We start from the raw sequence: 25,462 nt of genomic DNA on the forward strand, positions 1-25,462 counted from the left end.
TGGTGGAAACTTATTTTCATCCACCCTTTTTGTTTGTGCGGTTCATTTCCTCTCCTGGGAACTGTTTGTTATTGTTTCTCCCAGTCTGGTCTCTCTGTACAAATTTATTGTTTGGTTCTGCTGTCCTGTGCATTCACTGACTGTTGTCTGCTTCTCTGAGACACCAACCAAGGAGCCAAAAAGAAAGGGAAACTGGAAACGGCTACCTGGTTTGTAGCTTTAACAGCACTGGGATTTTATAGGTCTGTGAAAAACAGATTCTTAAGGACTTCAGAATAAAAGATACATCACACCCTGACAAGAATAATTCACTAAATACTGTGATCAGTGGTACACTACCATACGTTTCAAGAAAGTAATTTGCAGTTCCTCTTTAATGGTGCAACACAGCTCAGCCATGAGATCTTTGATTTTGGATCCCAAATGGAAATCCTTTAAAGGAAGCTGCTTTCAAAAGCAACAAGCTCAGCCCCTCTGAGATAACACTAATGTGTCCCCAAAGGCTTCTCAAACTGTGAACTCTAAATCACTCCTGACTTGTGCAGCTCTTGGCCATGTTACTGACTGGGGCACATGGTGTGACCATCACAGGCACAGTACTAAGTATACTGGTCAGAACTGTGCTCCCATGTGTTCAGTAAGCACAGGAACACTCTCCCTCTAAGCAGTTGGATCTAATCATTACAAAGAGGCTTTATCCAGCGTCTTAAAGGAAAGGATGCTCCCCACCCCCTGCCTCCCTCTTTCCCAATTCAAGTAGAAGTGCAGTTCTCCACTGCCATGCCACAAAAGCCAGCGTGCGTCTCCCACTCAAGTTTTTGCTCCAAACTCCCACAGTAAAAAAGTCTCAACTCCCATGGAAAATTAGGGATCTAAATACTGACTTTCAGGCAGTTGCACTGGCTACACCAACCAGATACTAGAAATTAATTAAAAGATGCTGTTTGTCCACAGAGGAAAAAAACTTAAATCATCACCAGCATTTCCCTACCAGTGCCCTCGTTTAAAAAAAACAACAAATACACTGAGAAACTTCATGATAAATTTCTTGGGCCCCTAAAGCAGTGGAGCTGCAACCCCTCCAGGGGAAGATGAGGCCCAAAAGTGGAAACAGGAGTGACATGCCAGCCCAGACAGGTGGTTTGTGAAGTGCTGAGGCTGCACTCCAGAGCATTAGCTAAGGAGGAGGATGCACTCAGGGAACCCCTCCCACCTGTCCGCGTGCCTGCTCCTTTTAACGATACCCGGAGTGACTGCTGGCTCCGGCAGCACCGCAAGCCATATTTCCCCACGCATGAAAGGCTCCTGGACTGTTTCTCAGACTTATTAGGCACAAATGGGCTTTTCACTGACACCAGTCATGCGTGTCTGCTCCCTCCACCTCATTTATCTTCTCCTGCCAAGGCACTGCGCTCACTGCCAGCGCCACACTGTGCCCCACTCCCCTGTGCACAGGGCGCACGCAACGGGCCACAGCACCAGCTGCTCTGCACCAGTCCCTGCCCTGCCCACAGAAGGGCAGGAGAAAGGCAGAGGAAGGAACATTGCCAGAAACCCCTGGGTTAAACTGATCTGCTGATCTGTTGGCAGTGGGATGTTTTTTGCAGATCTCCTTTGAAAAGCAGAGTTGGGGTTGCAAGTTGGGGATGGTTAAGTGGTTGGAATCAGGGTGGAGAAACACACTGGCCTGACTGGCAGAATTGGTTTGTTCAGCGTGGGGAATAAGGATACATTCAAACAGGATCTTGGAATCCCAGGAGCTTGAAGGAGAGGGTCAGAGAGCTGGGGAAGGGTGTAAAACTGGTGATGGATGGGTTGCAGAGACAGAGTAGGCAATGTCAGGGATGGGCAAGGAAGGCAAGCAGGGATAGAAGAGTTGGGGACTGGGGACAGGGCAAGGCAGCAGGTTGTAGGAGGCTCAGGGTGACAGGTGGAGGACAAGGAAGTGCTGAGACCATGGTGGCTGCAAGGGAGTACATACAAGTGTGTTGGAGAAGGCTGGTGCTCCCACCAAGGCATCGGCACCTCTCCTCGCTGCGGATGCGTCCCAGCTGCTTACACTGAAACCTGACTGGTGCCAATGAAAATCCCACTTATGCCCAGGATCCATCTGATGGATCCACTGCCTGGCCAGGGCCTTGTAGCTGCCCCACTGCTTGGGCTGTAACAGCTTGCTGCTGCTCCCTTTCCACTGTGGTCCAAAAGCAGGATCCTTTCCTGCTTCTCTCCTCCCCAGACGTGAGCTGGAAAGATGGTGGCAGCCAGTGCCCAGGGCCCTTTGGGAGTGGGAATGGCTGAACTAGCTGGAAATAACTGAAAACACAAAAAAGAGCAGCAGGATTTACTGCTTGGTCATCTAATCCCACCATTTAGGACTGACCCACTTGAAGTCACCACATGGGATAGAATCACCAGGCAATGAGGACAGGATTAGAGTCCCAAATGAGATTATGCTCCTTGGTGGGGACATGAGCTGCTGGGGGCAGGGAAAAGATCTCTGCTGAGCCCCTAGCACGGGTAATAAGACCAGATATCCAGTGCTCTGTCTGCTTAGTGAGCATCAAAAATAGACTCTCTGGAGAGAGAGAAAGCCCCCAAGTGAGCCAGCTGGGCAGGCTCGGGGTGCTTGGGACACTGGCAGCTCCTCAGCCTGTAAAACGAACTGGCAGAGGTTTGTGCCAGCATTAGCACAACTGTGGCTTCAAAACAAAACAGAGCTGGGAAAGGGAGCGGGGGGGGGGGGGGGGGGGGGGGGGGGGGGGGAAGGACAAGCCTGCAGTTGGCTAACTAAAACCATAGGCTATTTAAGATAGAAAAGGGAAAGGGCCAGGGGATCGGAGATAGGGAAGGTGTGGCTGTGCACAGCTTGCAGCACCTCAGCCTGCAGTAAATATCTAAGTAGCAGCATGTCACACACAAGTGGTAATCAGAGAGCCAGATGCATTGTGCTGCATGAATAAAAATGATAGATAAACAGAATGGATTAAAAAAATAGAACAGATAAAAAGAATGAAGAGATGGGCCTTGCCCAAAGATCTTATCATGAAAGACAAAAGATTATGATGGATCCTGTGGGAGCACAAGAAGATCAGTTACCACAGCTCAGACAGAAAGGAGAGGACAGGGCTATCCACAGTGGGAAACTCATGTCCAGGCACAGGAGCTTTTAGATTTAAGCTAATTTACTGAAAACAGGTCTGTACAGAGTACCCCTTCAGAAGCTCACTGTGTTTTGCCACTAGAAGATGCTGATTTGCAAAGTCTGAGTCCATTTCTGAATATAAAAGCATCTTTTCCTCATCCATTAATCCAAGTGAAGCAGGAAATAATCCTCACATTCACTTGCTGGTAAAAGCCACGTTTTCCATGGGAGCTGCAGGAGCTCAGTGCTTCTGAATAGATGGTCATCTCTAGAGGTTACAGTTTTAACACAATCCTTTAAAGGCTGAACCCAAATGAAGGACTCAATTTCCCATCTACACTCAACACTCACCACAGAGTAGGTGGATATCCTTAAACCTTGGCACTGGGAAAGTCATGATAAGCCTCAGAAATAGTATTCTATTTCCTCCCTCCATGGAAACTTCCCCCTAAGGACAGCACTTCAGTCTGGTCTGGCATCTGCCTGCTCAAAGTGTTTTCCAGATAATTAGTCACTTAAACTTCTCTCACGCAGGACGATCTGGCTCTGTTACATCTCCTCAAGTGAGCAAGTAAGGGCGTTGACATATATTTGACAGCAGCTGAAAACCAGGGCAACAGAAACTGTTCCCACCCATGCCTGTTGTATCACTCCTCTCTGGGAAACAGCTCCCCTCCACAGCAGCAGGGACAGCTACATGGAGACATGTCCACACCTGCCCAATCACATCCTGAACACCTGAGGAACCCCAGCTCAGCACTTCTGTACTGCAACACATCAGGCTGTAACTCACACCAGTCAGTTCTCCCTGCCAGAAAGACAGCACATACCATCTGAGAAGGGCAAGGGACAGAAGCTGCTTTAACCATTCCTGACCATCACACCGTGGAGAGTGTAAATGTATCAAGGGTGTAGTTCCATGAGCAGCACAGTTAATCCCTTTGCTTCCCATGGCCAGGAAGGGATGATCTTGCTTTCCTTTCCTGTGGCCATACTCCTCACAACGTAGCTCCATCCCTTCCCTTATGCTGGCTCAGGCACTTGAGAAATATTTGAGATAATCTGAGGAGGTTCAAAGTGCTGGTGCACACTGGGAGCAGGAGCATTACTCCATTTTGGAGGAGGAAAGCTGTCAGATAGGCTCACCCTCTCTGTTGGGTCTGCACCCTGAGGCACACAGAAACCAGCAACTTGTTGGAGGCCACAAGCCGAAGCAGTGAAGGAAGCCAGGAGTCCTATTTTCCCTCAGACACTCAAGAGTAATTTAAATGTCAAGGCTGAAGGAAATACATGAACACTCCTTGCTTTGGTGTAAAACTCAATCAATCTATTCAATAACAACCTCTTAGTCTTATTAACATGTCATTTTCCCCTCCCCAAAATAGTGTGCAGGAAAGACTCTTCTGGTCCATTTACAGGTTTCAGTGTCTTAACAGTTTTCTCTCCAGTTGGGCTGGCAGATGTGCAATATAACAATACCACACGAGTCACAGGGTTTTTTTCCACCACCGAATGGGGAGCTTCATCAACTCATGCAAGACAACAGCTTCCTTATACCATGGAGACTCTTCCCCCTCTTCCCCCTTGCCACTGGAGCTACATTTCAGGGCAGGGAGATTCTTAAGAAAAACACCAGAAAAGCAGAACAGTGGGAAGTAAAATTGTGATGCTGACTGTTCATTCCAGTTCCACAGCTGATGAAAACACTGTTGCATTCCTGCTGGAGAAACAGGTTGGTGCTGTGGGTTTGGGTTACTCTTGAGCTTCTCATATTCAGGAGCTACCCAAACAGGAGCCAGAATTCCATCAGGATTCACATATAGTTTCTCACTGTGTCCTAAAAACAGCTCTAGCACAGAGATTCTGCAGCTCCTTGTAGGAAGGGGCTCAGAGCAAAGGCAGTGCTGCAAAACAGGCATTCCCAGAGCCTATTTATGTCCATGGTGTGACTTCTTCAGGCTTCCATGGCAGCAGCAAAAGTGTTAAGTGCCATGGAGGTATCACACAAATGTGGTTTATTGGGCATACAATACACAGCTCTGCCTTAGCTCCATGCTTATCCCAGGTTTCAGTCCCGGTTTGGGTTATCTAGCAGCCCCTGGGTCAGCAGAGCCTCCCCACTGAAGAACAACAGTTCAGGAGAAGAACTGTACCAAGCCTGACAACCACAGTCTGCATGATGTTTGGCAGTGAAAAGGGAGGTAATTTTTGGTTTTGGCTTGTGATCCCACATGAACATGGCACACCGCTTGGGCTCCCCACTTCTATAATACCTTGCATTCAACAGGCTTTATAGACTTCATGGTATTTGGCCTCCTAAGGATGTATTATGCATTTTTGCAGAAGGAAAGGCCAAGACATACTAAAATGATGTGCCTGAGGTGATATGAAAAGCACTTGGCAGAACAAAATAATTTCCTTCAACTCCCATTCTCATATTGTTTTTAACACAGTACCCACCTTGCCCATATGTTTCTACTGCCCTTTTGCAACAGGCGTTGTAGCCATGTCTTTTATACAAGTCTCACCCCCAAAGATAAGCATATAGTCACTGTGCACATCGACCCTAAGCCATGACAGCCCATGGCCAGAGGGCAGGACCACAAAATGCAGTTATCAAGTCCTGGCAGCTTTTATGCAAGCAAACAAGCAAGAGATGACAGCTATTTTCTGGGTTTGGCTCTAAGCCAGGAACAGAGCACAGGATACAGCCCTTCAGATGAGACCACTCACACAATATCTACCCGTTCCCCAAAAGCAACTAATGCCACTTCCCATTCACTCTTACACAAACATGTCTGCAAACAATTATACACCAGGCATGCTGCATGTAAGCCTTGCAGGTGAACTTTCAGCCTTCACGAACTTCAGAATTACACTCAAATTACAGGTCACTATACAAAACCAGTGGGAGGATCCCTACGCCCACCACCTCTCCCCCTCCACACTGTGGCTGCTGTGGGCAGTGGATGCAGATGAGATGTTAAGGAGTCACCATCCTGGCCCGCACCTTTACCTTTGAAGCTGCCATGACGGCTGCCGTGGCCGCGACGTTCAGCCCCCGCTTCCCGAAGTGCACAAGAGCATCATAGCTCCGGTCCTTTGCCTGGATGAGGCAGTCATCGATCTCCTGTCACAGCAGACAGCAAAACAAACGAAAAATAAGCACAAGAAGGGCAAGTTCAGACTATGCTCCCGGCCTCGTGCTCTTGGCAGAGCCAGGTCATCTTTTAGGGAGGAGCAGATACCCTCCATCTTCTCCACCATGGCTGGAGAGAAGTTCACAGCCAGTGTTTGCAAAGAGAAAAGTTTGCAGGGGAACAGTAACTCCCACTGCAGGCTTTGGGAACCCTTTATTCTGTGAATGGAAATTTGGGACCCAAAATTGTGATAAACTTGCACAGTGCAACCACCAACAACAAGTCCTGGAAGCAAGAGATCCACCTGGGCAGCATGGACCACGAGCTATTTGAAAACTATGGACTCTAAAGACATATTGGATTGCCCCATAGTTAAAAATAATCATATGATGGCTCTGGGCAGCTGAAGCTGTATTGCCCTGTGTCCAGGACTGGTAGTCTCAGAAGTATCCAAGTCATCTCTGCAATCACAGCAGTGCCCACTTTCAAATGCCCATGGAACTGGTAGGCCCAGAGCTTCTGGACTTTGATGCTGCTCATTATACAGTGAAACGGTCATAGAAGTTCCTTCCCTCTCCCTCCCTCCCTCGAGACACAGGAGTCTGGATGATAATGATGACAATGACTTCAGTACTCAGCTGCTGGATTGCTGGGTTAGTGGGGACTGGAGGCTGTGAGGAGTTGTTGGCTGCTCAGTGATTCTCTTCCTATTCCCAGTAGCTAAGAGGTGGCAACCCAAAATGCATGAGACTACTTGTGAGAAGAGTAAGCAGAAGTTCACAGGAAGCAGAGAGACACTGTCCTTCTTGGATAGAACTGAGATACAACTGTTCATACATTGCCTATGCCTAAACAGAGCTTTCATTTCCAAAGCTGCCAATGTCGGAAACTCAGTAACTTGCATGTTGATATGTAACCAATAGCTATACTTGGCCCATGTATTCACATCAGCCAAATGGATCTGCCTGACAATGCCCCATTCACAGCCACAGGAATCTCCTAGGCAGGCAAATGATCCAAGCTGTAACGTCCCCCTCCCATAATTAGCATCATTAATTTGAGGAAGACATTTTTTTAACCCAGGACCTCAACATACTACATGCCTTACTTCACCATATTATGTCTCCCAGCCAGGCATGTGTTTGCTAAGCCCATTTTAGACTGCCTGGGCTGTTTGTCTCATTGCAGCACAATGTTTTAGGCAGAGCTGGGAACAAAGTTGAAGAGTCCTGGCTGCCAGACCCTGTTTCTCTATTTGTCATATCCAGCCACAACACAGTTCTCCAGCTATATTCAGCCAGTACATGCAAAGCAGCTCAGGAGGTATTTTTATCCCCCTCCCTCCCAACTTCAAGTGCACAAAGATGAGTTAATACATGTGAGTGCACTGAACTGATGCCAGGATTTAAAAACACAACAACCATGAAAAACAAAAGCACCAATCAAAAGGAGGTGATCAAATGATGAAGGAAGAGAATCGGCAACTCTCAGTCTTCCAGGAAAATGAGTGATACAGAGACTGGAGTAAACACACTGTAGTTCTGCTCCACCCAGAGAGGACCAAGGCACCTGTGATTACCTTTTCTTTTGAAGACAGCGTTGGATGGACAAATTTCCTGTAGAGGAGGCTGGAGCCTTTTGTGTACGGAGAGAGCAGCCAAGCTACAAAAGCTATTTTAAGTTCATAGTAGAATGGAAACCTGGAAGAAAAAGAGCTGTTACTGTCCACTCCCAATTTAACCACTGCCCTTAATTAGAGATGCTCAGCATAGGAAAGGACTGGCCAGTCTAGCTCAGGGCAGCTTTTGCTTACCAAAGACTCCAAAAACACATTCACTCACCTTTGCACACATCTCAACTAATCATGTGGGTGAATCTTTACTTGGTTATCAGGACCATTATTTAATGGTCTGGAAGAGATTCTAGGTGTGATAAGAGAAGCTTTCTACATGCAAAAAGCACTGGTGTTGCCTTCATAGTATCCCCAGTCATTGTAAGGGAGCAAAGACCAAACCAGCAAATCAATATTTCATTGATATATTTAGGCACATTTCACCTCTCTGCCTTTCTCCTTTTAAGATAACACTTATCTGACTGAAACTGAACTACAAGAACTTTTGTTGGGCAGATCCACACTGACTTTTAGGTAGTACAGCAAAATACAGAGGACACTAACTGACAACAGGTCATGCTTTAGCTGTCACAACAAGTCAGGGACACCCTGAGATTAAACAATCCAGACTCTTTCCTGGAGGACAAAGTCCAGAGCTCAAGAGTGGCCAGCCAGCAGCATCCTCATGTGGGCAGGCAGGTTGCTGCCAGCAGTGTGATGAACAGTTGTTACCCTTTGTAGGCAGGGACCAGCAAGAGCAGCAGAGAGACCTGTGATGGCAGTGGCCCAGCCCAGCTGGACCCAGACAGGCTCCTGCTGTGCTACACAGCACTGTCACTGAGCCAGCCAGGTCTGATCCAGTGGGCCTCTGTGATGCTCCACTCTGAGCATGAATGTGCCAGGTTGGCCTTCCACCTCACTGAGGATCTCTACAGCACACTTGATTTCACAGGCTGGACAAGCCCTCTGTCACAACTCCTGAGAGACCCACATAATACATCCTCCAAAAACCAAAGTTCCAGATGAACACAGGGGAGGTAGATCTGCATGCAAATTAGATAGACAGTAATGTCTTTTATCTCCTTTTCAACAGATCTGACATGTTGCCAAGTACCCCTGATTCCCTTTGTCTGGAAGACTCACTGGAGGCATGCAGGAACAGCCTGTAAGTGAGGGCCATGCTCTGCAGTTAAATTTTTATCCTCAAGTCTAATTGATCTCACTGTTTTCCACTAGAAAGGCCTTGCTAAAAAGAGCAACCAAGCAACAAACACTTCCATACTTGAGCATCCAAATTTAAGGAACTGAATCTGATAACTGGGCATTTATGCGCTCTCGTCTTGACAGATGACCAGGAATCCTTTCACTGGCACCAGAAAGCCCACATCAGTACGGACTGTTAACTGCCCTCCATCAAACCATAAACCCAGCCTAGCCAGGAACAGCAAAACATCCCAGGAACAACACCCACACAGCAACATAAAAAATCCTATGTTACAGGGCTGTTTGTGCTTGACCCCCATAGTCTGTGTATTTACTGTAGGATACAGCCAGGTAAGTCCAGAACTATGCCTGTAGCTAAAGCCACTGTTGTTTATGTGATGACTTCTGCAAGCATCCAACGGGGCAATCAGCTGTGCCTTTCTCTGACAGGAAGGGACTGAGACTCCTGTAATGATTTCTCACTAATGAGATATCACTGAGCACTTCCACTTCTTTCTTGTTTTTTCCTCTGACAGCACTGGGAAAGGAAGCGTGGCTCCTCCAGACAGAACACCTCTATGCACCTGAAGCTGCTAACCCTGTGTTCAGGAGTCAGTGCACCTTTGTGTCCCTTTTTCCCCCCTTGTAAACATTTCCATTTTCTTTCTCTCTCATGCCAAAGATCCTCCCTTTGGTGCTCACCAGCAAAGAAAGATATCCGTGAAGGTCTCTGCTGTAGTGAAGAGCGCGAATATGATCCAGTACATCATCCATTTGACCTGGGAAACAAAAACAGTAGCTGGTTCATTTTTCCCCAAAGGCCTCAAACTACCTCTTAGAGGCACAAGTGCACAAAATAACTCTCACAGAAATTCTCATCCACCCCTCCATTGCCTTCCCTCATGTATTTAGCAACCAATGAGGACTTGAAGGTGCCAGAGTGTCCTTCACTTCAGCACATAACCCACATCAGATTTCCACAGCCCCTGGGAAAATGACTGTGGCTTTTAGGAATGGTCTGAGGAGAAGAAGAGCAGGCTGACTCTGTCCTTACAGAAGCTCCACTGACCAGCAGAGCACCACAGCCCTATCACAGGGCATTAAAAGTCTCACTTGGCTCATCTTAATGGCAAATGTTATTATTAGGGTGTTGGCCAAACTACAATTAAGATAAAATGTAATTACTTACATAATATCTATAGCCCGGAAGAGGTAAAGAGGTGAGTGCCCATCCCATGATCCAGGGCTCAGGAGAACAATCAACTCACTACAATTCCTAAACCAGTGTGCAGCACTCGAGTGGCTGTGCCTGCTCCCATCCACACCCTGAGCACAGGGCAAGGATAAGGGCAAGGGCATTAGCTCAAATCCCTTACACGGAGCGTAGGTGAGAGTGTTTCACCTCACACTGGTAGTCTGAGCATGTGCTGTGCTGTCTCTGTGTTCAGCTAGGGAAACTCCACTGTGGGGTTGATGCATAGATGGTGTCCTTTGGGGTGACAACAACAGAGAGACTCTCTGGGGACCATGACCTGGTGAGGTGAACTGTAGTATCTCAAGGAATTCAGGAATCTGGGGATTTTTGTCTCTGAGCACTAAATGGCATTCAGAAGCACAGCTCAACTATTCTGATGTATGCAGTTTTGGTTCTTCTTGGGATTGGAGAGAGATAGTATGACAAAGATTGTTAATTTAAGTGAAAATTGTCTTTTAATTAGGTATATTTGAAAATAGAGTTCCCCAAGCAGCTTTGCTGGAATGTTGGAAACCTTAAGGAAGCAAAAACCATGAAAATCCATGAATTAAAGAACTGGACTGTGTTATCTAAGGCTGAGATAATTGCAATAGAGCAAGGGAAGGCTGGAAAGAAGGCAGTACAAGCAGGTTTCCTACACCAGATGTTACTCTGGGGAAGGGAGGATGGAGGTGTCAATAAATCTGGATCTCACCAGCTCGGAAACAGCTTCTCCATCTTCTCCCCAGTACAGTGGGGACAGTACCTGTAGTCTCTCTCCATCTCCCCGTAGATACTGGAATTATTTCCTGAGCACCAGTCACTCAGCTACATAACTGCTCTCCTGGGATTTATATGTATATTTATATTTAGTGTTACAGCAATAATGGCATTGCCAAATGCCTGAGAGCACTGTCTTCCCAGGGCAGCTTCTGCCAGGCTTTTTACATAACTGCAACTCCTCAGAGCCTCAGTGCCAGCACGGCTCTCTCAGACACTACTGCCAGCAAAACTTTAAAACATAAACCAAGACATGGTGTGGATGGTCTTGGATCAGCTTAGAACAACGTTTATCAAAACGACTATTACCAGCAGAAAACAATATATCCTAAAGTGATGTAAGTTTTGACTAAAAAATGAAGGCTCTGACTGTCAGTGTAAATTACTACTTCATTTATTATTTTTTTTAACTGAACCCTAATGGACATACTGCCACAACTGGTGTGTTGAACTAAAATCAATTGTTAAGTGCAGACCAGGTCCTACATCAGCTGTTCTCACATTTGGGTCATGACCTCATGTGTCTGATGTGAGTTCCTCTTTCGCAACTGAATTTCCAACAGGAATTGGACCCTTCAGCAAAATACTTTCTGGAAAGGGACTATGGAAACATTAAGTACCAGTAGCAGACACTACTTGGGGATGCTCATGCACGTCTCCAGCATTTTCAAGCAAAGAGTGTACAGACCCTGAGAAGCATAGCTGTGCAAGGGCTGCAGGGATATTTTGTCTGAAGTCTCTGCTGTGCTTTGTAAAACTTATGACCCTCAAAATATCCAAAATCATTTTCTGAAGAAGAAGAATGATTAAAAAAAAAAAATCTCAGCAGCCACAATGAGTCCCAGTTTGAGCCTGCACTAAGGACTTAATGGGATAGCCATCTATGCTGTTACCCAGAGGAGAAAATGGGCTTGTCATCCCTAGGATCTTGAGAGGATTGAAGAGTCAAGATCTGGAGGCTGAGCTGGGTTCAATGAAGTCAACAGAGCTCAGATTGTGAAGGGCACTACAAATCCTACAGCATGGACCCCAACAGCATGCAAGTGCTTTTGATTCTCCCACACATCACTTTCCCTGATGGCCCCAATGTGCCTTTAGAAACCGGGGCCCAGGGAAGATTTCTCAGCAAAAGGACAAGAGAGCACACCCAGCTGCCAGACCTGCCTGTAAATAGGTCGCTCTGCAAGGCAGGATGTTTCAGTCTGAGGATTCAGTCGTATGTGCTTCCAGTTGCCTCCTCTGATCCTTGTTTTGAATGAGCAGTTAAAGCTTCAAGGCTTTTTGAAAAGGCTTTGATTTATGCTGCTCTTCAGAAACAAAGGAGAGCACACAAAGCTCTGGATGCCAAATGCCTTTTAAGTCGGCTGTATATAGCTCAGCTCGCACCACCAGAGGAACAGCACACACTTGTCAGGGAGCACATCCACTCAGCAGAGGAGCCAGAAGCACAAACCCAAGGCTTCTTATTTGAGATCTGTGCCCAGCAATCAGTCAGTTCACCTTCAGGCCAGTCTGCCCCTTGTACTGGTTAATGAGATTTCCCAGAACATGGGCAACACCTTCACAATGTGGTGAGGAGCAATCTTAGAAAACAAACCCACAGCACAGCCACAAACCTCATTACTCACATATTCTTTGATGTCCTTTGATTTCACGGCTTTGTAAGAATAATATGCAGGGTAAAGTGTGCCAAATATAAGCCTGGAAAAAAACAAATAAACAATAAATGGATTAAATTGATTTCCTGTCACAGAGAACTATTTTTTCCCCCTGTGTTTTAAATGTGTTTTTTGCACTAGTAAAAAGTGTAAGGATTTGATTTAAGCTTGAGTGCACTAAGTACAGTACAGGAGTGATTTTGCATCACTGAATTCAGAGAAACTATTGCCAGTGACATGAATGAAGAGCAGGGATTCAGGATGAATTTCCTTTCAGAATGGTCTCCACAGGTCATACCCTATGAGTTACACACAAAACAAAACAACCAAACCAAGGCCACCACACTTTAAAAAGGAAATTAAAAATCTGATTTCAAAACAACCTACTGTGACACCAGGAATGTAGGAGTATTGCTTTCAGAGGCAGGGCAAAATGAGAATCATTTGTCTAAAATCCCTTCCACCTCTATTCAATACTCTGAAATGCTGTCAGACAATAAAGAAGGATCCAAGTTCTCCTGGCACAAGGGTTTGAATGCTGAGGGCCTTATCCTACATTAAACCTGATAAAGGGAAGAATCCTGCACTGTTCACTAAAGTCAATTTGGGCTCATCAAAGGAGGAAGAATCTGCCAACCGAGATACACCAACAGAATCAGGCCTAAAAACCCCTGCTCTGCTGTTCTTTCAGACAGTTTCCTTTCATTTGCAAGTCTGAAAGGGATGCTGTCAGCTTCAAGATTTCATGTAAGAAAGAAATAAGGATCTGTATGTTAAAAATAGCACTACTGAGAAAAAAAGGTTGAGAATTTTTTATACTAACTCCTCTCTGCATCACTGCCTACATGCTTATTCACTTGGATTATTCCGGACATAAGCATAGGCTTGTCAAAACCACTTTGCCCTGCCCAGGTTTCAGTCGGTTTTATTCAGTGCAGGAGGATGATGCTGCAAAGTCTAAATTTAATAGATTGCAGGGGGATGTTTATTGGCTTGCAGGTACCAATTTTTCCACTAAAGCTTTTGCTTTAAATTCATACAACTGTTTCCACTGCTGCTGGGAATGAAAATGATCAATGTTTCAGTCCCTAATTGTGGAGCCACACAGACCTGCAGTCATCCTTTCCCTCCTGCCAGCAGTGACTGTGTGCCGTGGGACTCACAATTACAGTCAAGTCCATTACGTGCATAACACATTAAAAATTAACACTCTGGGATATGGTGTTCCACAGTACTTCCCGTAGCTCAAGAAGGTATTTATGAAAGAATGGGGTGAGCCAACACACATCTTGATTTCCAAAGCAGTGACCGAAGGCAATTTGCCTGCTATTCATCATGCTCACCGTAGCATAGCTTAGCAGAACCTGGAGCACAATGAAGACTTCAGAAAAGCAGCTACTGAGTGAGGGGATCCAATATTTTACAGAGGCTTCACACTGGCTTCAAAAAGCTTTGCAGCAAACAGCCAGCTCCGAACCTATTCCACCCACAGGGGCTGTGCTATCTGCAAGGATCAGACACCAACACTCAGAGAGAATCTGGGAAACCAAGCGTGTTTTTGTCCCTTGCAGTATCTTACCAAACAGCAACAGGGGTTAAGGCAAGGACAGACAGACAGACAGACAATGGCCTGATCCTGTTCTCACTGAGGCTAATAACAAATACTCCAAGTTCAATCGTAGCAGGACCTAATCCAGAGAAAGTAGAGCTCACAAAAGGAAGAAAGCTCCACAATATTCAGAAAACAGCTGAGCACATGGATAATATTTTTGGCTCTCCTTATAAAGAGCACCGCAATGCTGTCCTTCCTTCTTGGCCTGGGCTGGCTGCTATCTCACGCTTTTATTTCCTGCAAATAATCACTGAATGATTGATATTCATTTCCTCAGCTTGTGCTGGCAACAGAAAGTCACTGGATCCTGAAGAAAAAAACAGTTTACAGCATCACTAGAAAAGAATTAGTTGCTGACAATAAAAATAGAGGAAAAAAAAAAACCAAAAAAATGCTGTGAGGGAAGGAAACTGTGCAATAATTTTGCATAGGCAGAGCAAGGGACAGTTAAGAAGGTGATGTGCTCTCCCTAAACTGGAGATTGAGAGTTTCACTGATTTGCCTTGTGGTGTGTTGTGTGCATATATGGACATTTATTACTGCTATGGTCTACCAGACTGAAAACTGTTTTAAGGAATGTTGGAAGCCAGTCTTGTCACTGCTGTGGCTTACTATGTGGCTTGGGATCACTTAACCTCTGGGCACACCCTACAAATGGAAGATGAAAGATGTCTGGGCATTTCTCTAGAGCATACTCAAGGTTTTAAAGACAAATACTTGCACAAAGAGATATTTCAAATAATCTCTTGAACTTACTGTCTTCACTTGGCTTTGGATCAGGGTTGAGTACAATTGATTTAATTCAAACACACACATCAATCCTCTATCTCTTCTCTCAGTTCCTCTCCCTTGCTGAAGACAATGCTTCTCGCTTCCCCCTCATTCAAGCTTCCTGTGTAATTCAAGTTATGGTTGATTCCTGCCTTCCTTCATCCCTGTGCTCAGACTGTTGCCAAATCACTCCTGCACGCTATACACAAACCCAAGGTTGATCTTTTGTCCCTCTGCCCAGGCCACGAAATCATTCCTTGTCCAAGTCTCTTTTCTACCTCCCTTGTGTGGTCTCTACCCCATTGGGATGAACCAGTGTTTAAACTTCTCCCCCGCTCCCTCCTCCCCCACCCCTTTGGCCTACCAAGCTGAAGTAACTTCACTTTGCTTTCTGTGCCTGTTCCTAAATGCTGTTGGTTTGGCCTTTTGTCACATCCCACCTCAGTCCCTTCTCTCCTTTAATGATTGCAGTGCCACCAGCTTCTTCCTCTGCTGTTCCTTGTGTGTCTTCTCCCACACCCTGGAGGCTCCTGTGCTCCTCTCCCCCCACTGCAAATCAGCCCATCACCTCCAAAACAAGCTGTTCCCTGGCAGTTATCCTGACAGCCCACAGTTTGAGAGGCCCAGTCATAAAAATTCCAAATGTACCATTCCCTAGTTCCTCCTCATCTCTATAATCTCCTGCAACACTCCTGGTGTTTTCTGAACCACACCACAGGACCTTCAGCTTTCCTCACACATCCCCAAAATCGCAGCACAGGCCCTCAGTTCCCTCCCACAGCTGCCAGCTGCCCTGGGAGCCACGCGTGCTGTGACTCCGGTGTTACTTGCACCGAATGTCTGCCTGGCCAGCCAAATCAGGGACCTACCCATGGAGTCAACACTGCAGCTTTCACCTCCTGGTGGACACTGCTACGAGACAGTCTCTTATTCAGCAGCTAATTCTCAGAAATAATGTAGAAACTTAATATTTGAGACTTCTGTGACCCATCTATTTTGGCCACAATCACTTTGCAGATCCAAAAAACTAGCAGCAGTGGAAAAACAGACTGCTTAAGTCTCATTTCCTTAGGAAATCAGAGTTCAACCCACTCCCCACCCACTTCCATCTTTCAAAGCTCCTTTGAATGAGCATGTACCCAGGAAAGCCTTGGCCCCCTTACCCTCTGTGCAGAAGCAGATATCCTGATCAGCAAACCTCCCAGAGCTGGAGGTAGTAATTGCTACATTTCAAGCTACAGAAACATGTTCTGCAGCCTGGGCTAAAGCAAACACATACCCTCGGGGTACGGGGAAAGGCAAAGGAAGTGGTGACATCCATCAGGGAGGTAGGAAAAGCTCACTTGCAGCACTAAACAAATAACCACAGCAGCCTGACAGCCCTTACAGTGCTCCATGCTGGAGGTCTACTCCAATTACCAATCGCCTTGAAAAAGGACAGAACAGCAGCTGTAAAGAAATTACTGAAGAGTCAAATAATTGTGCAACAGAAGGCAAAAATCTAAGGAAAAGGTTGGTCTGCCTAAAGAATAGGATAAGGATTAATGCTGAAAATCTTATAATCCTATTAGGTACCTCAGCAGCAGCAATCCCCAGTCTGGATCGTTACATGCGCTTCTGGTCTTTCTTTGTCAAAAGGGACACAGTGGAGGCAGGAGGGGAAAGGAGAAGGGCAAGGAAAGTGTCTGGAAGAGCACTGGGGAAGATCCATATGAGGGATCTTCGTATTGTAGGGCTGCAATTGTTTTTTACAACATAAACAAATAACTGAAGTTATTTTCTCCTTCTCCCGATGCAGTGGAAGGGGATGCTCAACTCAGTCAAGACAACGAAGCCAAAAGGAGGTGAGAAACCCAGGAGGTAATTTGTGGAACAGACTAACTGTATTTGTTTATATAATTACATTACGTAGGATTTGTGGTTTGGTTTTGGTTTTCATTATTCAAGTTTACCACTAAATAAGACAGGAGAGGATGAAGCTTACCATGTTGTGGGGTTTCCTGGTTATCAGGGGAATAGTAAAGCAATTGAACTATTGGCTCCTCTTTAGAAAACCCTGTCATATTCCAGGGAAGCAGCTGCACCAGCACCAAAGCTCCTTCTGTCTCCACTTACCAGTACAGCCACAGCTAGCCCTGGCTATTATGTCCTTCTATTCCTTCTCCAGATCTGCTGGCACAGGGATCTGACCAGCACATAGCACAGGCTATCCCAGATGTGACAATATTCCTAACAACATCTAGGTTATAGCCTGGGGATCAGCCTCAGAGCTGCAACCCTGGCCTGGGAGGGCCCCCATGAGTTCTCACGATTTGGTGATGCTGCTTTCCCTAAGGAAAAGTTATTTACCTGCAAAATTAACTCTATCATTCCATAAAGCAGCCACTTAAATAAATGACTCTCAGTGATTCTCAAGAGTACTCACCAGGACTCAGGTTACCTCCAGAAACGCCTGCACATCCACTCCCTTGAGCATTTTTAACCACGGGGGTATTTTCTGGGTTTGTGTATTTGTAACCTGTTACAAATATACCAGCACGGCGCCGTCTACATCCCAAGCCATCCAAGTTTTGCTCCTCTGGTTACCATGCCACCAGTGGTGTTTAGGCTGCCCAAACACTTAGAACATTTTACTACCCCAACACAAATAGAACAGCCCTTATTTTGCCCATAAATAACTAATGTTTCCATTTCATTGGCACACAGCAGCCAAGATGACAAACTTCTCCTCCCAGAGATGGACACAGTTGGGAATCACTGAGATATTTCCTATTTCCTCAATATGTTCACTGGCTAGGGTGAGCTTCTTACACATGGAGCAGCAGCTGAGCTGTCACCACACCAGTATTCCTCGCTGAAGCCACCAAGAAGGGTGTCAATAGGTTTGTGTTCCTTATTATCAGTCCTAATTAACGTTCACACAGTGCCACAGACTAAAAATAAACGTCACTGTCTTTGCACCACAGGTTCCCAGTTTAAATCCAGCAGCTGGGGATGTGAAAATAAGCAGTGCACAAGGCCAGGGAAAGGGTTAATGTGAGCCCCTGGACAGGTCAAATGCCTGATATTCAAGAAAGGACTGGGGTGGAGGAAGCACCAGCTGCAGAGGAGGTTCTGGGCTGATATTCCCTGGGAGGTGGCTCCTGCAGTTTCTTTGTGGCCATTTTGCAGCAGAAAGGTGGCTCCAGGGAAGTAGGTGGCTCCAGGAAAGTCAGGAACTTGCCTATTCTCCCTCAGGGTGACAGCTGACACCATCCCCACCCTGGGCCTCAGGAGATGTGGATACCTGGCCATGCAAGACCTACATCCCGATACACTCTGAAAATATCAGTGACAAAAATATCCCCCAAGGAAAGCGCTGGGTCCTTACACCCCTGAGACAGATCAGGCTCACTCATTTGCAACTTGAATCAAACATCCTTGTGGGGCTGGTTCAGTCCCCGAACACAACTGTGCAGATGTGCCCATGTCACTCAGCCAGTCGTGCACTGACTCCACAGGTATCAACAAGGTGTAAAGCTCCACTTAAACAGTCACCCTGCACATCCCTCTGCTTCAGGAAACATTCCTCTGCACCATCTTGGTGGGTGATCTGCTCAGTCCTTGTCCTCATCAGCGGTTCCAAAGCACCATGCACACCCACAGCGCCAAGGCAGGTCAAGGAGAACTTGGTGTCTAACACAAAGACTCTGCTTTCCATCCAGATCCACCTTCTACTAAGGAGCAAACTGAAACTTCATCTTGGTTAACGTAACCTAACGGCTGAGGAAACCCAATCGCTCCTCCTGCTGTAACTGCAGGGCACAGGGACCCTGACTGTCCTTCCAGCAGAAATAGCAAGTCAAGGGCTGTCCTTGGTGCTTCTAATTTAAGCAGTCTTGATCTTCCCAAAGCAGCACATACTGCTCTCCAGTTGACATGGCCCTTTTCTGTTTTCTCCATCCAGGGCACTCCTCACATGGGAGCTGGAAGATGGCCAGGCACAAACAGGTGAAGCAACGTGGCAGCAGGGACGGGTGGAGGAAGCAGCCTTGGCCAGCCTGGAGCTGTCACACAGCTGCGTTTGGGTCGCAACAACCCCATACAGCGCTCCAGGCTGGGGGCAGAGTGTCTTGAAAGCTGCTCAGCAGAAAGGGACCTGAGGGTATTGGTTGAGAGCCAGCTGAACATGAAGCCAGTGTGTGCCCAGGTAGCCAAAAAGGCCAAGGCATCTTGGCCTGTATCAGCAATAGTGTGGCCAGCAGGACCAGGGCAGCGATTGTCCCCTTGAACTCGACACTGGTGAGGCCACACCTTGAATCCTGTGTTCAGTTTTGGGACCCTCACTTCAAAAAAGGACATTTAGGTGCTGAAGCATGTCCAGGGAAGGACAACAAAGGTGGTGAAGAGACTAGAACACACGTCCTATAAGGAGCAGCTGAGGGAACTTGGGTTGTCCAGTCTGGAGAAGAGAAGGCTCAGGGGAGACCTCACTGCTCTCTTCAACTACCTGAAAGGTTTCTTCTGCCATGTCTCAAGTGAAAGGATGACAGAAAATGGCCTTAAGTTGCACCAGGGAAGGTTCAGATTGGGCACTAGAAAAAAAAATTCACTGAAAGAACGGTCAGGCATTGGAGTAAGTTTCTCAGGGAGGTGGCAGAGTTACCATCTCTGGAAGTTTTCAAGAGGTGTCTGGATGTGGCACTTGGGGATATGGTTTTAGAGGTGATTATGGTGGTGCTGGATTGACAGGTGGACTAGATGATCTTGAAGGTTTCTTCCAATCTTAATGATTCTGCAAACTATTATGTTTACTCACGTTGAGATCCTATGTTCAGATAGGTCTAAAGAAGATAAACTTGTCCCCACTTTTCCCTTTTCCCCCACTTCTTGTTACAGGAAGAAAACAGAAATGCTAAAATAACACTACTGCTGAGGGAGAGACCTTGTAAAATATTGGGCTTATTATGATAATGCACGTGATGCCTATTAAAATCTGATATTCCCACTAAAACTACCAGCAATGAAAGGTCTCACAGGGTTATGTTTACACTGACACCCTTAAGTATCATATTTAAAGCCCGGTCAAGATTAGGCAGGTACTTAACCCTCCCCAAGGTTACTGTTCCAGGCTCTCTTCAAACTCAGGCAGAACTGCAGCAGTTTACGCACAAGCCAAAGCTTCAAAGTTTTCTTTACAGTCCTTCAGGACACAAAAGGCCTGTGTAGCTGCTATAAAAATACCCCACGGCTCTGCAGCTATTTTAGGAAGCAAATTCATTGCAGGTAGAGGCTTACTAAGCTGGTCTGTTCTACTTCACGCTGCCTTCAGTGGGGCTGCCAGGCCCAGGGCGCTGACAAACGAGGGGAATGTGTCTGTCACCGAGGCAATGTTTTAAAGCGGGTCTGCGTGGAGGGTGTGCAGGGCTGGTGTGGGGCCCGGACCCATGGAGAGAAGCTGTGTTTGACAGGAACACTGTGCCTGGCACACGCCCGAGGCTCCGAGCAGCTGCCTGCAAGAGATAGTGTTTCGTGGGCCTCCCCGGAGGCATTTGCCCCGTCGCTGCTCCTCCCCTCTCGGTGCTCCAGCTCAGCAGCACGGCAGGAGAAAGCAGCCCGCGGCTCTGAGCCTTCTCCCAGCGCTGGCACAGGCTCTTCCAGGGACGGAGAAATAATTCATCAAAGTGTGATACTGAGGGCAGTAAAATCTGTGCCTTCTAGAGAAGAAAACACTCTCTGCTGTGTGACCGGGTCAGATCTGCACCCAGCTTCGCTGCTCCAAGGAGCCAGGGCTCAGCACCTGTGAGCCCCGATGGTTTCCCTATCCAGTACTGACCTGTGGTTCCTGCTTCGAGAGCTCTGCCTTTTCCCAAGCCAAATAAATGGCAGTTTGAAAACTAAATGGTATGTTTTAGAAGGGAAGGGCTGCTTTTCCTGACTCTGGAGAGGGGGATGTTTATGTGGGAAAAAGCTTTTTTAGCAGCGCTGACATTATATTCCAGAAATGACAGATGGTCTAAAATCTGCATTGTGAGTTAGCCTACAGATTTATGGTAGGCTCATGATATGAAAAGGAACAGAAAGAGACTTATAACCTAGCCAAACTAATTTCTAGGCTAAAAAAGGTATGAAACATGGACTGAATATCAACAAAGAAGCTCTGCATTATTTTCATAGAATACCCCATCATGCTGCAAGTATTATTCTGGAATTATTTTGACTGATACTATGAATCACCTTTTAGGAAGCGTAACCACATAGAGAAATCCGAATTTAGAGCATAATCCTACTACATTCTGTGTATATGAAAACTCAGTCAGGTTATGGAAGACTTCCACCATCAAACCATAAGTGGTTTGATGTCTGAGGAAGTGGTGAGAAACACTAAAGCTCCTGTTTGTCAACCCCTCACTGAAAGACAGGTTTACACTTTCAGTGGTGTACTCATGGGATAGAAAACAGGAATAAAAAATTAAATGAAACTATAACCCATCCAAATCAATTGCAGCATAACCTCCTTAGAGTATTGCTACCTCAGCTTCCCCGGGACAGAACATTACTAGAAGTTCTCAACTAAATGCAAGGAATATTTCAGCTCACCAGTGTAACTTGAAAATCAAACCAGAAGACGTCTTTGGCCCAAATATTCATCTAAAGCCATGAAAAATGTTGACTACCCATGGATGTCAAATGATTCGATCCACTAAAACAAATCTAGTAGTCCCAAGGCTGCTCCAAGTAGCAGTAGCCTTTGGGAATCTCCACACGCTCTTGGAGGAGGACAGAAACCCTGGGCAGATCTCTACACTAGCCAAGGAAAGCAGTTCAGTACAGGAACAGCTATCAGGCACAGTCATGGCCAGCTTGGTGCAAAACAGCCTGAGGAGAAAATCTTACTGTCTGGGCATTTCTGTAAATACCACAGAGTCACAGAATGGAAGGGACCTTAACAATTATCTTGTTCCAACCCCCTGCCATGGGCAGGAACACGTTCCACTAGTATGGTGGATATGGTGGATGCTGGCAACTTAACAATAAACAGCGTAACTCCTTCCATCAGGAACTGACTTGCTTACATCTCTGAGGACTCCAGAACATTAACCAGAAAAACCAGAAGACCAAATATTTGGAGGGACCAATCACACTGAAATGTTGTAAGCTCTATGTTCCAGAGCTAATATCTACCTCCTAGTTAAGTAAACAAACAAACAAACCCCCAGGTCCACCTTTAAAACATTTCTTCTCATTTTGATAACACATTTCAAAGTAGAAATATTATTGTCTTTAATACCAAAGCTGATGGCACTACTACTGATTTCTGATTATTTCTACTTCACACAGTTTTGTGTCTATTTTAAATTACAAGAAAGTGAGACATATTACAATGACACGGGAAGATCATGTCAGGAACATGAACTGTGCCCAGTTTTCAACTTCAGTTTTAAAGCAAGAGTGTAGAAAAACTAGGGTAAGATGATTCTACAGGTAATTTCAGAATATTCAGCCCATCCTCATGCTGTGGTTAGCAGGGGTGTCAGAATGCCACATGCTAAATATAACAGCTGTGACATTGCCGGGAGTTCACGGGCCATGCAAACCACGCTTCTCTTTCTGGCCTACAGACACAGATTGGTATTTCTTCTGGGTGCTATAAACATTTCAGGAAGGGAGGGGCTGGGCACCTGCTTTTTTACTAGGACTTGCATAATTTTTAAATATTTTTTTTTCTAAAGGAAGGAAAATGAGACACTGTCACACAGCTTGAAAAAGAAAGACTTCTAGTCTTTTCCCACATGCATTTGACAAGGATTTCTAGTGTGAATTTAATAGAGTTCTTTCCTCCAGAGTCTTTTCTCATTTCATTCATCTTTTTTAATCCCTCCATTTTATACGGCTAATAACAGCATTGTAATGAAATGCATGGTGCAACTGAGATAAACATGGAGGGAGAGATCTCCAGCTGGAGCTAAACTGATACAGACCAGCCCCCAGTCTAACCCAGACATGAAGGAGAGGAAATCAGAGGGAAACAAGCCTCTGTACTGAAGCCATGGATCACTAATGAATAATCAGTCAGAGCTGCTGGCTACACCTCGGAATTCAGCTTCAACTACAGTAAAATTATTTGTCTCTAATTAAAATTAATTAGAAGAAAAATGACCATTTAGTGGCTAATCCTAAACCATAGTGTTAGGATAAGTGGTACAAAACAGCAGGTAGGGGAGCCTAAACAATACACTGACCAGTCACCTCTTAGGGCTGTTCCAGGACAGCATCAGTCCTGTGAGAGTGACACCGATCACGACAGGTTAATGGGAGAGGCTTTCTAGAGCACTTCACAAACTGGGGGTGCTTAGTACCTACAGGGCTGTGAGACTCATTATGGGATGCATGGGCAGACAGTGGACTAGGGCTCACACACAAAAGGAGAAGCACACCAACATGACTAGGAGTGGCAGCCTGCTTACTCTTGTTCCATATCTTGCTCCTTCACATACTCGCCCATGATGGTCACCACGTTAAAATACCTACTGAACCTCCTGGAGTTCTCCTGAAGAACACAGGGGACAGCCAGCACTGTGGCTTCTGGACTTCTAAGGAGCTTCATCGATAGTGCTCAATAGAGAGTAAGAGCACTTCCTCCAGGGTTGACTCTGGAGGAACAGACTCACCTGGTAACTAAGCAGCAGCACTGAGCCCCTGCCAAACATAAATTGTGAGCCCATTTTCTCCCATATCAACGAGCAGCAGGTGAGATATTTAAAAAGCCCGTCAACACTAAACCAAACCACTGTAAACACCTTTCTTCCCCACACTCTTCCATCTGAGAAGAGAAAGAGCAAAACCTACATGAAAGGTATCACTGAGTGTGCTTCTGGAAACTGTCCAGTGAATGTACTGTAAGAAATACAAATGTGTCCTTTAGACTGGAATCACAGTAATTTTGGAAGTGGTCTCTACAAGTCTTTAATCCAAAATAGGACTAACACTGAGTTTCTATCAGGTTGGTACAGGCCCTGCCCAGTCAAATTTTTAGTATCTCCATCTCTGGACTCCTGTTCCAGTGTTTGCTTACCCCCTTTGAAGAATTTTTTTCTTTATATTTAAACAAAATTTCCTTTGCTGCAACTTGTTTCCATTGCCTCTCACCATTTTGCTGTGTGCCTCCACAAAAAGCCTGGCTCTGTGTTCTCTGTACCAACCCACCACATTTTTGAAGACAGCAATGACACTTCCCCTTCACCATCTCTTGTTCAGGCTGAACAAACATCCCACTCACCTCTCCTGGAGCACCATGTGCTCCAGTTCTCTTCCACTGGATTCACTGCACTTGGCCAGTGCCGCCTTCATACCAGGGACACCCAAATGGGACACACTGCTCCAGACAGACACTCCCTCACACTTTCCAAGCAGAGGGGAACAACCACTTTCCTCAACCTGCTGGATAACCCTCTTATTGAACCAATTCTGTGTCAAGATCTGGAGAACAACACCTCTGTGCCATGCATATCATGAGAAGTACAGAAGCACAAGGGACGCACTCCCCAAATGATGAAGAGACTCTTCCTTGCTGCTTAGAGAACCTTCTTGCTCAGCCACATCACCCCCTTTCCTTTGCAAGTGGTGCTGTCCCCAAAGAGATAAGCTGGGGAATACCAAACTTGATGCTAAGGGAAGCACCACACTGGTTTAACTCTGTGACTTAACATAGACTGGGTTGCTGTTAGCAAAGAGCTTCAGAACAAGGGGTAAGGAGATGAAATGAATATTTACAAACACTGCTTTGAGTCTCTTGCTCAGCCATTGTGGGGGAGCTAGAAGAACAGCTAGATTTCCCTTATCTCTACAGCCACATACTCACAGGGTAAGGCTTTGTGTCATTAAGTGTGCAGTTTAATATAATGGTTTTATGGTAATGCTCTTGCATGATCTTTTCTTACATAAAGCCACTAGTTACTTCCATGCCAAACACCATAACCCACGGTACATATCTGGAGATAAATTCTTCTGCTGGGGCTGGGAACCTCATAGGGAAAGTAAATTACCCATACATGGCTAATAGTCATGCTATAATCATTTTTAAAAGGATCAGAGGCTACAACGTCCAGCAAAGCCTTGATCAAGCTAAAATTGATTTAAAGGGCTTTCTTAAATGACAATCTCCATCAGAGCCCCTAAATTCATCCTTTAGAAGTTGGTGAATTCTATTTGCAGGTTAAATGAAGAAAGATTAAATGGAATTGATCATCAGAAGTGTTATATTCAGCACTTTCAAAGGGTTGATCTATGTTAGTAACTGGACAACTACACACTCCAGGGTTCAGGACGCT

At 45.9% G+C, this 25,462-nt stretch overlaps 1 protein-coding gene across 10 annotated transcripts in view; it reads right to left on the reverse strand.

The window, feature by feature from the left end:
- REEP1 (receptor accessory protein 1) overlaps window positions 1–25,462 on the reverse strand; it is a 68,608-nt gene that overhangs the window by 28,752 nt on the left and 14,394 nt on the right. For 6 of the 10 annotated variants that reach the window (XR_010430303.1, XR_010430302.1, XM_064653491.1 and 3 more), the window contains exons 2-5: window positions 12,740–12,812; window positions 9,800–9,876; window positions 7,862–7,982; window positions 6,153–6,272 (exon numbers count right to left, since the gene is read on the reverse strand). Coding sequence is in view for 8 of the 10 variants with exons in the window: in XM_064653491.1 (XP_064509561.1) it covers window positions 6,153–6,272; window positions 7,862–7,982; window positions 9,800–9,876; window positions 12,740–12,812 (391 nt within the window). In the remaining 2 variants the exon portion in view is untranslated. Of the gene's footprint in view, window positions 1–6,152; window positions 6,273–7,861; window positions 7,983–9,799; window positions 9,877–12,739; window positions 12,813–14,112; window positions 14,136–25,462 lie in introns of those variants that run through there. The other 4 variants (XM_064653489.1, XM_064653493.1, XM_064653496.1 and 1 more) reach the window with 2 other exon arrangements.

Source organism: Pseudopipra pipra, chromosome 4 (genome assembly GCF_036250125.1).
Source record: "Pseudopipra pipra isolate bDixPip1 chromosome 4, bDixPip1.hap1, whole genome shotgun sequence".
Taxonomy (NCBI): domain Eukaryota; kingdom Metazoa; phylum Chordata; class Aves; order Passeriformes; family Pipridae; genus Pseudopipra; species Pseudopipra pipra.